Here is an 11,598-nt window from a genome sequence, read left to right as displayed (position 1 = left end):
CCTCAACCTACAGGATGCTTATTTTCATATATCAATTCATCCAGCTCACAGATGCTTCCTACAATTCGCAGTCTGTCACGACTATTTTCAATACAGTTCTTCCTTTTGGCCTCTCCTCAGCGCCAAGAGTCTTTTCCAAAACTCTAGCCATGGTCGTGGCTCACCTCCACAAACATGGAATCACTCTTTTCCCCTACCTGGACGATTGCCTCAAAGGCAACTCCTATGGTGAGACGCTTCAAGCTACCTGTTTGGCCATCTCCCTCTTTCACAGCCTAGGCCTCCAAATAAACATCCAAAAATCCACTCTGACACCTACACAACAGATTGAGTTCATCAGAGCTCATCTCGACTCAATCCAGAGCAGGGCCTTGCTCCCATATCACAGATTCCTCACTATCATGTAGCTCATATGCACGTGCTCTATTTGTCCCAGGACACAGGCAAGAATCTGTCTACAGCTCCTTGGTCACATGGCAGCCACCACCTTCATGGTCCAGTATGCCAAGCTACACATGAGATGTCTTCAGGGCTGGCTCAATTCCAGTTTCAAACCCAACAGACACACCTTAGGGACACTGCTAGCTCCTCCTCCCAATGTTCTAGCTTCCCTACATTGGTGGACAAGACCAGAAAACCACTGCACGGGGGTTTCCTTCCAGCAACGATCCCCAATGCTCATGCTCACCACGGACGCTTCCCTAATCAGTTGAGGAGTGCATCTAGGGGGACGCAGGGGACAAGGCCAGTGGTCCGCATCAGAGATGCACCTACCCATAATTCGCTCAGAGCAGTGAAGCAAAAATGCCTGCACTTTCTTCCCCTCAAAGAACAAATCTTTTCGGGTCTTAACAGTCAACATAGCATGTATGTACTACATCAACAGACAAGAGGGAGCCCGATCACATTCCCTTTGCGTGGAAGCCATCTGACTATGGAATTGGTGCATACAACATCAAATACAAATCGTCGCTTCCTACCTACCAGGCTGCCACAACACTACTGCCGGCGCACTCGGCAGACACTTCTCAACAGAACATGAATGGGAACTGCATCCCACAATACTTCATCTCTTCTCCCTCTGGGGCACCCCGTCAGTAGAGCTCTTTGCCACATCCCAGAATCGAAAATGTCAGCAGTTTTGCTCCAGAGCGGGACTCGGGACTGCATCCCTAGGAGACGCGTTCCTCATCCCGTGGAACAACTCTCTCCTCTACGCCTTCCCACCAATCCCTCTGCTACACAGGGTTCTTTGGAAGATCGTAGACGACGAGGCCCGGGCCATCCTTATTGCCCCGGCTTGGCCGAGACAGACTTGGTATCCTTACCTACTCCGTATGTCCTCCCGTCATCCATGGGCTCTCCCAAACAGGCCAGATCTCCTTTCCCAGGACAACGGACTGGTTCTTCACCCCCAGCTCCACCTGACAGCCTGGTTCCTTCATGGTTCCAAACCCATGAACTAGCCTGTTCCGAGCAAGTCCAATACGTCCTTCTGCACAGTAGAAAAGACTCCACTCATAAAACTTACCTGCAGAAGTGGAAGCGTTTTGTCCTCTGGTGCTCACGTAATCACCTAACGCCCAATACGGTGACCCTCCCTAACATTCTAGACTACCTCCTGAGACTAAAACAGGATGGACTTTCACTCAGCTCCATCAAAGTACACCTGGCGGTGCTTACCACCTTCCACGACCTGTTAGAAGGTTATTCACTCTTTACCCTACCCCACCATAAAATGATTTCTCGCAGGCCTGCAAAATCTCTACCCTAAAATTTACCTAACGGCAGCTACATGGAATCTTAACCTCCATTCAAGCCTTTGGCTACCTCCTCTCTTCTCCATATGTCCATGAAGGTAGCTTTCTTAGTTGCAATAACATCAGCAAGGAGAGTAGGTGAAATAAGCGCCCTGATGGCCCATCCTCCCTACACAATCTTCTCCAAAGACAAAGTCAGTCTGAGACCACATCCTAAATTTCTCCCTAAGGTGGTATCCACCTTCCACCTTAACCAACAGATATACTTGCCTACTTTTTATCCCAAACCTCCCAGGACTCCACACGAAGCATCCCTACATACTCTCGATGTCAGGCGAGCAATTGCCTTTTACTTAGATAGGACTAAGCCATTTCTTAAATCTCCACAACTTTGTCTCCATCACCGAAAGATTGAAAGGTACTGCTATCTCTAAACAACATCTGTTCAAGTGGATCTCTGACTGCATCAGATCCTCTTAACGTATTCAAAATATTCAACCGCCCAAAGGCATTAGAACTCATTCCACTCGAGCTATCTCAACATCCGTTGCCTTCCTACATAACGTACCCATTTCTGACATCTTTAGAGCGGCTACATGGTCATCTGAACACATGTTTGCCAAACACTGTGCTATCACACAAGATACCATGGCAGACACCACACTAGGCCATACAGTACTCTCTACAGTACTCACTGCCGCATCTCCAAAGTCCCACCGACCATAGTGGGTACTGCTACACTTTCACCTAGAGTGGAGCACCCACAGGGACAGCACTTGAAGAAGAAGGGGAAGTTACTCACTTTGCAGTAACTGAAGGTCTTAGAGATGTGTGTCCCTGTGGGTGCTCCACTCCCCATCCTCCTCCCCTCTACTTTGAAGTACTAGTATAATCACTCCACGGCAGAGAAGGAACTGAGGGGGGTGCGGGATGCAGGCACTCAGGAAGATTCTAACGAGACAGGAGATACCAACTGAGCGCCTGTGTCCTGACCAGGCACTGCTACTGAAAATCTCCGATCAACGCAATGCAATTTGAACAGCGGAATATAAGTTTACACTCACACTTCAAAATGTAAGTAAGAATACTTTGAGTGCTTGCTCAGGTCTATTCCATTTTAGGTGTGAGCACACCCACGTGTGCAACCGGAGTTTTTTGCCTTAGTGATATCCATAGGGTCAGATGTAGTGTCCCCTTGAGTGCCACACCCATGTACTAATATATAGGCACCACAGACCTTACCCCCTCTTTTCTTTCTTACTGCCCATAACGGTTGGTCGGAGTGCCTTGTCTTACAATCGCAAGAGCATTAGCGGTTCTTCAATAGCCCATTGTGTTTTTTCTTTGTATATAGTTTAGCCTTTAAGTTAAGCATTTGGTAGTTAGAGTCCTGGCTGGGCCTTCACCCTGGAGCGGGGTATGCCCCCCTCTCCCGGCTTCAAACCATGCTTGTCCTGCAGTAGGCCACTGCCTATTAGTAACTTTCATGACAGTTGTCTGAAGTGCTTGAGGGAGGCCCAGAGGAAGGACAAGTGCAGAAATCTGTAAGAACTTTCGCCCTAGAACCCAAAAGGAGCAGGATAGCCGCTTGAGGGTCCTCCTCGTGGATGCTGCACTTCATCCTGTGTCAGAGCCTTCCCGCTCAGATCCCATGGTGAGCATCTTGGCATCTGTGCAGAGCACGTCGCCGGCACCGTTCCCCTCGCTGATGCAAAAGAAGAGGAGCCCTCCAGCACTGGAAGGGAAAGGGGCCTCTGTCAAAGGACCTACATCAGGCCCTGTGTCCAACCTGGGGCTTCATAGGAGTACTGCTGAGGTCAGAACCCCCAGCCTGGCCAGGGATCTGCCTCTGACTCCCAGGAGCATCAGGAGACCACAGCTTCTCCTAGGGCCCTCATTGCCCAAAGCAGCCCCAGCGGCTAAAGAACAAGCAGGCCATCCAACACTGTGCCAGGTGCTGGACTCGGCTAAGGCCCCAACACCTAAGGGCAAGCTGGTCATCAGACTGCCTCACAGGGCAGTGGAGCACCCTCAGTCCCTGGACTGCAGGTGTAGATCCCAGTCTCCAAGGCCTGGGACCCTGGCATCACATTCCTGGTCTCCAGTCAGAAGACTGAGGTCCCCGATGCGGCGCTCTCCCACCACGAGACCTGGGACACTAGAGTCAAGGCACCTGTCCCCATACCGCCAGTCCCAGCAAGCTTCTTACCAAAGATTTGCCACCACACAAGTCACCCTCTGCCAGATGGTCTCCCAGTTGTCGTTGTCATCGTCATCTCCAGAACAAAGCCCTCCTGACGACGTCAAGGAGCACCAGGCCCTCCTTAAGAAGGTGGCTACCAACTTGAACTTAAAGTGAGGAAGTTAGAGGAATCCAATGCTCTCTTTAACATTATGTCTTCCTCCACCCTGGCCTGGGTCATGCTGCCCGTCCACCCAGGGGTCCTTAAGATTGCCAAATCACTGTGGCAAACCCCATCTTTGACTCTGCCTACTACTTTTCCGCCTTCTTAAAAGTATTACGTCCATACAAAAGGATTAGAATATCTGTATACACACCTTCCAGCGGCGTCACTGGTTATGTCTGCTGTTAATGAAAGGGAGAGGCAGGGCCAAGTCAGTGGCATGCCAAAAAACAAAGACTCTGAGACTGGACTTATTTGGCAAAAAGATTTATTCGATGGCAAGCCTGCAGTTTCGGGTGTCTAACCACCAGGCCCTGTTAGGCAGGTACAATTTTAACCTTTGAGACTCCCTTAACAAATTTAAGGAAGCCTTCCCGCAGGAGCAAGCTCAGAATTTCACCTTTTTGGTGGACGAAGGCACAGCAGTGGCAAGGTGGGCCCTTCAGATGGCCTGGGACATCGCTGAGTCAGCGGACAGGGTGGTCGCCCCTGCAGGGGCCATGAGGCACAGCTCCTGGTTGCAGTCCTGGGTTGTTCCAGGAGATGCAGGCCACTATTCAGGACCTCCCATTTGAAATGATGAGGCTCTTCTCTGAGCTCATGGACTTGACACTCCATGGCCTTAGACTCCTGTGTACCCTCCGCTCCTTGGACCTCCATACTCTTCAGCAGGCCAGGAAGCCATTCCACCCCCCTGCCTCCTCAGTCTCCACAGTCTAGGTCCTGGGGGACTCCCTGGCTGGGCACCTACAGGAGGAAGGATAGAGATACGGTCCAAGCGGCAACACCCGTTGTCGTCTTCGTCTGCTCAGCCTGGGCCTTCCAAAAGCCAAGGAGGCCAGAAGTTGGGTGCGCTCGAGGACAACGCCCCAGTTACCTCCCAGGATCCACCCTCCCATTCTTTCCTCAACTGCCTTTGTCTCTTCTGGTTGACCTAGTCTTTGCTGACCTTGGACAGTTGGGTGCTCAAGTTACTCTCTGCAGTTCGTGGCCAACCTCTCCTTCCCAACCCCCTTTCCCCATCACTCTTCAGGGACCCCTCTCACGAACAACTCCTCATCCAAGAAGTTGAGAACCTCCTGCACCTGGGGACAGTGGAGGAGGTCCCTCAAGACATGAAAAGAAAGGGGTTCTACTCCTGCTACTTCCTGATCCCGAAAGCAAAAGGGGGCCTCAGACCTATCTTGGACCTGTGTCATCTCAACAAGTCTCTCAAGAAGTTGGAGGCCAGGAGGACCTTGCGAAACTTCATCATCCCCTCCCTGGATCCGGGAGACTAGTACACTGCCCTCGACTTGAAGGACGCAAATTTCCATTTTTCTGTGGTACAGGCGCTTCCTTTGTGTTATGCTAGGCCAACCCCATTTCCAGTGCATGGCATTGCCACTAGGTCTCTCTGCAGCCCCTAGAGTGTTCACTAAGTGCATAGTACCACTGGCCACTTACCTGAGGCGCTGAGGTGTTCAAATTTACACCTACCTCGACAACTGGCTAATGAAGGGTCAGTCCCAGGAGCAGGTGCGGCAGCATCTTGATCTGCTTTGTTACATGTGTCGCAACCTGGGGCTGTTAATGAGAAAGTCGACGTTAAGTCTAGTGCAACACAGAATTCATTCAAGCAGTCCTCTACTTTAGTCAGGCCAGAGCCTTCCTCCCCGAGGCTTGGATCCAAACCATGGCGGACCTCATCTCATGCATACAACCTCTCACCACCATTTACATGTGCCTGCAATTATTGGGCCATATGGAAGCTTGCACTCATGTGGTCTGACATGTGTGGCTCCATCTTAGGCCCCTGCAGGCATGGCTGGCATCGGTCTTCATACCTAACAGACTCAGCATGGACTGGGTAGTCTGTCCGGGACCACTGTCATCACTCACCTGGTTGCAGAATCCTGCCTTGGTGTTGGGGGAAGTTCCTTTTGCAGCTCTGTGCCCCTCGGTGACCATAGTCTCTGATGCTTCGGACCTGGGGTGGGGAGCCCACCTGGGCGATCTCAGCATGCAAGGCTGTTGGTCAAGTCATGATTGTTCCCTACATATCAATGTCAGGGAGTTCAGAGTGGTTTGCCTGACCCTCCAAGCCGTCCTACCTCACATAAAAAGCGGAGTGGTCCAGGTCCTGATGGACAATACAGCAGCTACGTTCTATATCAACAAGCAAGGTGGAGCCAGATCATCTGCCTTTTGCCAAGAAGCGCTCAGGCTCTGGGACTTCTGTGTACAACACAGCATCCATCTCGTAGCTGCACCTCTCACTGGGGCCAGGAACACTTTTTGGCAGATCGCCTCAGCAGGACCTTCTCATCTCACCAGTGGTCCCTTCATCCAGAAGTGGTCAGCATCAGCGTGCAACTGTGACAGAATTACTTGAACACAAGGTCCCTTAAACAAACAAGTTGAGGCGCTAATGTCATAAGTGGTGGTAGGAGTAAACTAAAAACCAATATCGGATCCAGAATTTTTATGGAATTAAAGTACAATCCATTATCGCTCTAGCAATACAGACCACCCACAGGCAAAGCTGAGGCCTTTGATTTACTTTGGAATCATGTGATATAATTTTTTTAAAAGGCTTGGTATAACAAATGGACTCTAGCTAATTCTGATGTTTGTTAAAACTGTAGCAAAACATACTGATTAATGGGCAAAATAAATTATTCAATTTCTCAGCAGGTTATCTAGTGGAATATTAAATTAGTGGTACTTCAAATATTGCAAATTCTATAAAAGGTTGTAACTTCTAGGTTCTTTTTTGGGACTACATCAAATATGCAACTTTTCATTTTGTATTGCATTTGTAATAATTTTTCCTTCCTTAAACATTAAATGCAATCAGTTATGAAAAATTAGATGCCCCACAGTGTGTAGATGTGACTTGCGCAATTCTAGTTAAAGGATCTGTGTGTCTGTGCAGTTCACAGCTATAGTTTGTTTCACACCTTAATTCAGTTGATAGTAAAGGATCTGATTCTGCCATCCCCCTCCCTGCCCATTGAACCATTAAATGTAAGGGGACTTTCTTCCACTGAAGATGTGCAGGACTGGCCCACAGAGGTATGTGCTTTGTTTAATCTGTATCATGACTTTATTGGGATTCTAATCCTAATTCTAAACTGTGGATTCTTTAAAGGAAAAAAGACTACAGATTCTTGGGGGGGAAAAGTCAGTTTTAAACTCAACTTATTACTTTCTCCTGGTTATTTGTCAAATTTATTTCACTAGAAAAGCATTTAGTATAAACGTAAAAAATTAAAAGCCTCACTTCAACCTATGGGCATAATTCTTATTTAATATATAAATGCTTTAAAGCAACATTGGTGAAGTGTCCATTCAGTATATTTAAATATAATCAGTGTATTTTCAGCAATTTAAAATTTCACTGGAAAAGATTTTTCAGTTCCATCTATAATGATTCAACTGTTGTCACAGCCATTTCCCTCTAGAGACAACTGCATCATCCTGTCTTGATTCCTAGAATACATGATGTTTATTGCCTTGCTTTATTCTAGATGCTTCCTGCCTTTGTACCAGACAAAAAGAAACACCTGAAGAAAATTGTCTAGCAAACCTGACCAAAAACTAGTACATAACATAAGGCTTCAGTGTTAAACGCACTGATGTATCTATATGCATATTTATAGAGTTCCATTCCCCATAATACATGAGTTACTAGATTCTTCCATATCGTGAGAGACTGCCTAATGGACATCTCCCTCCCATTCACCATTGGATAGACTACTTCCCCTCCTATTTGCAATTATAACACTGGGAATTGCACCACTTGTTTACTTCCCTTCGTTATAAGCAAATATTTACAATTAATAAACATTGAATGGGGATTCAGTATCTTCTTCCTGATCATCCATAAAAGTCAAAACTGGATCATAGCAGCAATTACAGTAAACACAGTTGGAGGCAGGGAGGAATTCAGTCTAAGAAAATCCCATTGATCATGATGAGTAAAAACTCAGGGTATGTCTACACTACAAAATTAGGTCGATTTTATAGAAGTCTATTTTTAGAAATTGATTTTATACAGCCGATTGCATATGTCCACAAAGCTCATTAAGTCGGCGGAGTGCCTCCTCACTACCATGGCTAGCATCGACTTATGGAGCAGTGCACTGTGGGTAGCTATCCCACATTTCCCGCAGTCTCTGCCGTCCATTGGAATTCTGGGTTAAGCTCCCAGTGTCTGATGGGGCAAAAACATTTTTGCGGGTGGTTCTGGGTACACGTCGTCAGTCACCCCTCCCTCCATGAAAGCAACAGCAGACAACTGTTTCATGCCTTTTTTCCGTGCAGACGCCATACCGCGACAAGCACTGAGCCCGCTCAGCTCACCGTCACCGCGGCTGTTGTGTCCTGGGTGCTGCTGTCAGCAGATGGTGCAGTAGGTCTGCTAACCGTTGTCATTCACCGCTTCTGCTGCAACTCTGCTCTCCTGCAGACACCATACCATGGCAAGCATGGAGTCCGAGCTCACCGTCACCACTGCTGTTGTGAGCATTGGTAAACACCTCTCACATTATTCTGGAGTATATGCAGAACCAGGCTAAGAGACACCAGCATGAGGAGGATTTTGATGAGGATGGACACAGACATTCCTGAAAGCATGGGCTCTGGCAATTGAGACATCATGGCGGCAGTGGGGCTGGTTGATACAGTGGAATGCTGATTCTGGGCCCGGCAAACAAGCACAGACTGGTGGGACCGCATAGTGTTGTGGGTATGGGATGATTCATAGTGGCCGTGAAACTTTCACATGCGTAAGGCCACTTTCCTGGAACTCTGAGTTGCTTTCCCCCTCCCTGAAGCACAGGAATACCAAGATGAAAGCTGCCCTAACAGTTGAGAAGTGAGTGGTGATAGCCCTATGGAAGCTTGCAATGCCTGACTGGAACCGGTCAGTCAGGAATCAGTTTGGAGTGGGCAAGTCTACTGTGGGGGCTGCTGTGATCCAAGTAGCCAATGCAATCATTGACGTTCTATCAAGAGTAGTGACTCTGGGAAATGTGCAGGTCATAGTGGATGGCTTTGCTGCAAAGGGGTTCCCTAACTGTGGTGGGGCGATAGATGGAATGTACTGGTTGGCAAGGTGGGGATATGCATAAACCGCAAGGGGTACTTCTCAATGGTGTTGTAAGCACTGGTGGATCACAAGGGACGTTTCACCAACATTAATGTGGGATGGCTGGGAAAGGTGCATGACGCTTGCATATTTAGGAACTCCGGGCTGTTCAAACAACTGCAAGAAGGGACTTACTTCCTAGACCACAAAATTACCATTGGGAATGTTGAAATGTCAATAGTTATCCTTGGGGACCTAGCCTACCCATTGCTCCCATGGCTCATGAAGCCTTACTCAGGCAGCCTGGACACTAGTAAGGAGCAGTTCAACTATAGGCTGAGCAAGTGCAGAATGGTGGTAGAATGTGCCTTTGGACGTTTAAAAGCTCGTTGGCGCTGTTTGCTGACTCGGTTAGACCTCAGCACAAGCAACATTCCCATTGTTTTTGCTGCTTGCTCTCCCCCACCTGCGTTCTTGGGCATCTGGGTGAGGAGAATATGGAACTTGGGAAGGAGGTCAGGCGGTTATACAATGGATGCAGCAGGGGTCTGTGCTCCTGGTGGCTTTCCTACAGCTCCACTAGACACTTCATGTCCGTTTGCTCCCCCATTAGCCTCAGCATCGCCTCCTGCCTCTGCTCTTCACACTCACTTAATGCTTTCCTGGCCTAACACTGAATGCCTCCATGTATTAAGCTGTGCCCTATCAGTGTGGGAAGACTGCTTGGAAAACATGTCATTGTGCATGCGTTTTTTTTTTCTACTTCTAATCTGCGATAACCTCAGGGATGGAGATGATAGGAGGACCGGAGCAACATTTGCACCTGGGGAGGGGGAGATAAAAAGGGACAGTAAAATTTAAGATGATACATTTCTGAGAACAAAAGGGAGACTTTCACAGTGAATCGGGCAATTCACAGCAGATAGCACATGTGCTTTAGGTACAAGGTCACATTTTGCCTTTTATATTAAGTGCCTGCCGGTATGGTGATACATCACACATGGCTGGGCAGCAGAATTCAGTTTCCAGGGAGCTATGGTAAGGCACAGGGTAAGCAGGGTTGGCTTCTTACACATAATATGTGGGAATGGTTTCAAACTGCACCACCATCCTTTCCTATAGCAAGCAACAATTTATCACATTTAAAAGGAGGGGTTGTGGTTTTTGGGTGGATATGCAGCAGACACCTTCCCCCACCCCACCGCATAGCTATCCTCTGGGATGAGCCCTTCACCCCTACCCCCACCGTATGGCTATTCTCTGGGATAATCCCTTTTAGCCAAGCACAAACAGCCCAGCGTGAATGGGGTAAATCAAACATTAAAACACTATTGTTTTTAAACTCTGTACTGTTGTTACAAATGTGCACTCACCAGAGCTGCTTTCTCTGGCTTCAGGGTCAGGGATCCCGCCTTCAGAGGATATTGAGTCCAGGGTGATGAAAAGGTCCTGGCTGCTGGGGAGAATGGATTCACCACTTGCCTGCTGCGCATTCTCCTTCTCCTCCTCCTCCTTCCTCATCCACAAAATATTCCTCCCTGTTGCGTGAGACTGTCCCCTTGCAGGTGTCCACAGACAGTGGTGTGATAGTGGTAGGGTCCCCCCCACTAGAATGCCATGTAGCTGATCATAGAAGCAGCCTGTATGGGGGTGTGACCCGGAGTGCCCGTTTACCTCCTTTGTCTTTTGGTAGGCTTGCCTGAGCTCTTTAACTTTCATGCGGCACTGCTGTGTGTCCCTGTGCGATTTTGGCATATATATATATATAAAAAATATAAGCACATCTTTTTGATCAGCATTCAGCCTGCACAGATACTTCTCCCCATACAGCAATCAGATCCAGTGTCTCCCCTTTGGTCCATGCTGGAGCTTGTTTGCGAATCTGGGACTGCATAATCACCTCTGCTGCTGAGCTCGCCACGCTGGATGTTGGGAAACAAGGGATGTTGTGGAAATGAAAAGCCTTACTTAATATTTTACATTTCAGGTGCTCTAGCTGGTTTTCCTTTTCCTGTATCTTTAATAAAGATATTATTTATTGATATTTTTATTGATGTTTTCCATGGGACTAAGCAGCCTTAGGGGTGTGTCTGTGGGGATGGGGCGGGGGGAAGAGGTGTCACACCATCACCACCGTTTTGTGAATCTGCTCAGCAGTTTATTTAAGCTTGAAGTAGACTCTCCATTTTCTTTTTTAAACTATAGATGGCAGCACACTACTACACACTAACTTATAGCTGAGCAGAGAATTCATTTATAAAATTAGCAAATAAAGTTTTCTTAAAAAAAAGTCAATCACATTTATTCATATACAGTCAAGTGATTTCAGCCTGCAGCCTCTGCTTCCATAAAATTAGAT

At 47.9% G+C, this 11,598-nt stretch overlaps 1 protein-coding gene across 1 annotated transcript in view; it reads left to right on the top strand.

Moving 5' to 3' along the window:
* Window positions 1-11,281, top strand: part of BACH1 (BTB domain and CNC homolog 1) — a 56,363-nt gene extending 45,082 nt beyond the window's left edge. The window contains exon 5 of the mRNA XM_075133252.1: window positions 8,474-11,281. Within this exon, the coding sequence (XP_074989353.1) occupies window positions 8,474-8,497 (24 nt within the window). The 3' untranslated portion in view covers window positions 8,498-11,281. The remainder of the gene's footprint in view (window positions 1-8,473) is intronic.
* The last annotated feature ends 317 nt before the right edge of the window (window positions 11,282-11,598 follow it).

This window comes from Caretta caretta, chromosome 1 (genome assembly GCF_965140235.1).
Source record: "Caretta caretta isolate rCarCar2 chromosome 1, rCarCar1.hap1, whole genome shotgun sequence".
NCBI lineage: Eukaryota > Metazoa > Chordata > Testudines > Cheloniidae > Caretta > Caretta caretta.
This window is presented reverse-complemented; position numbering and strand designations above follow the sequence as displayed.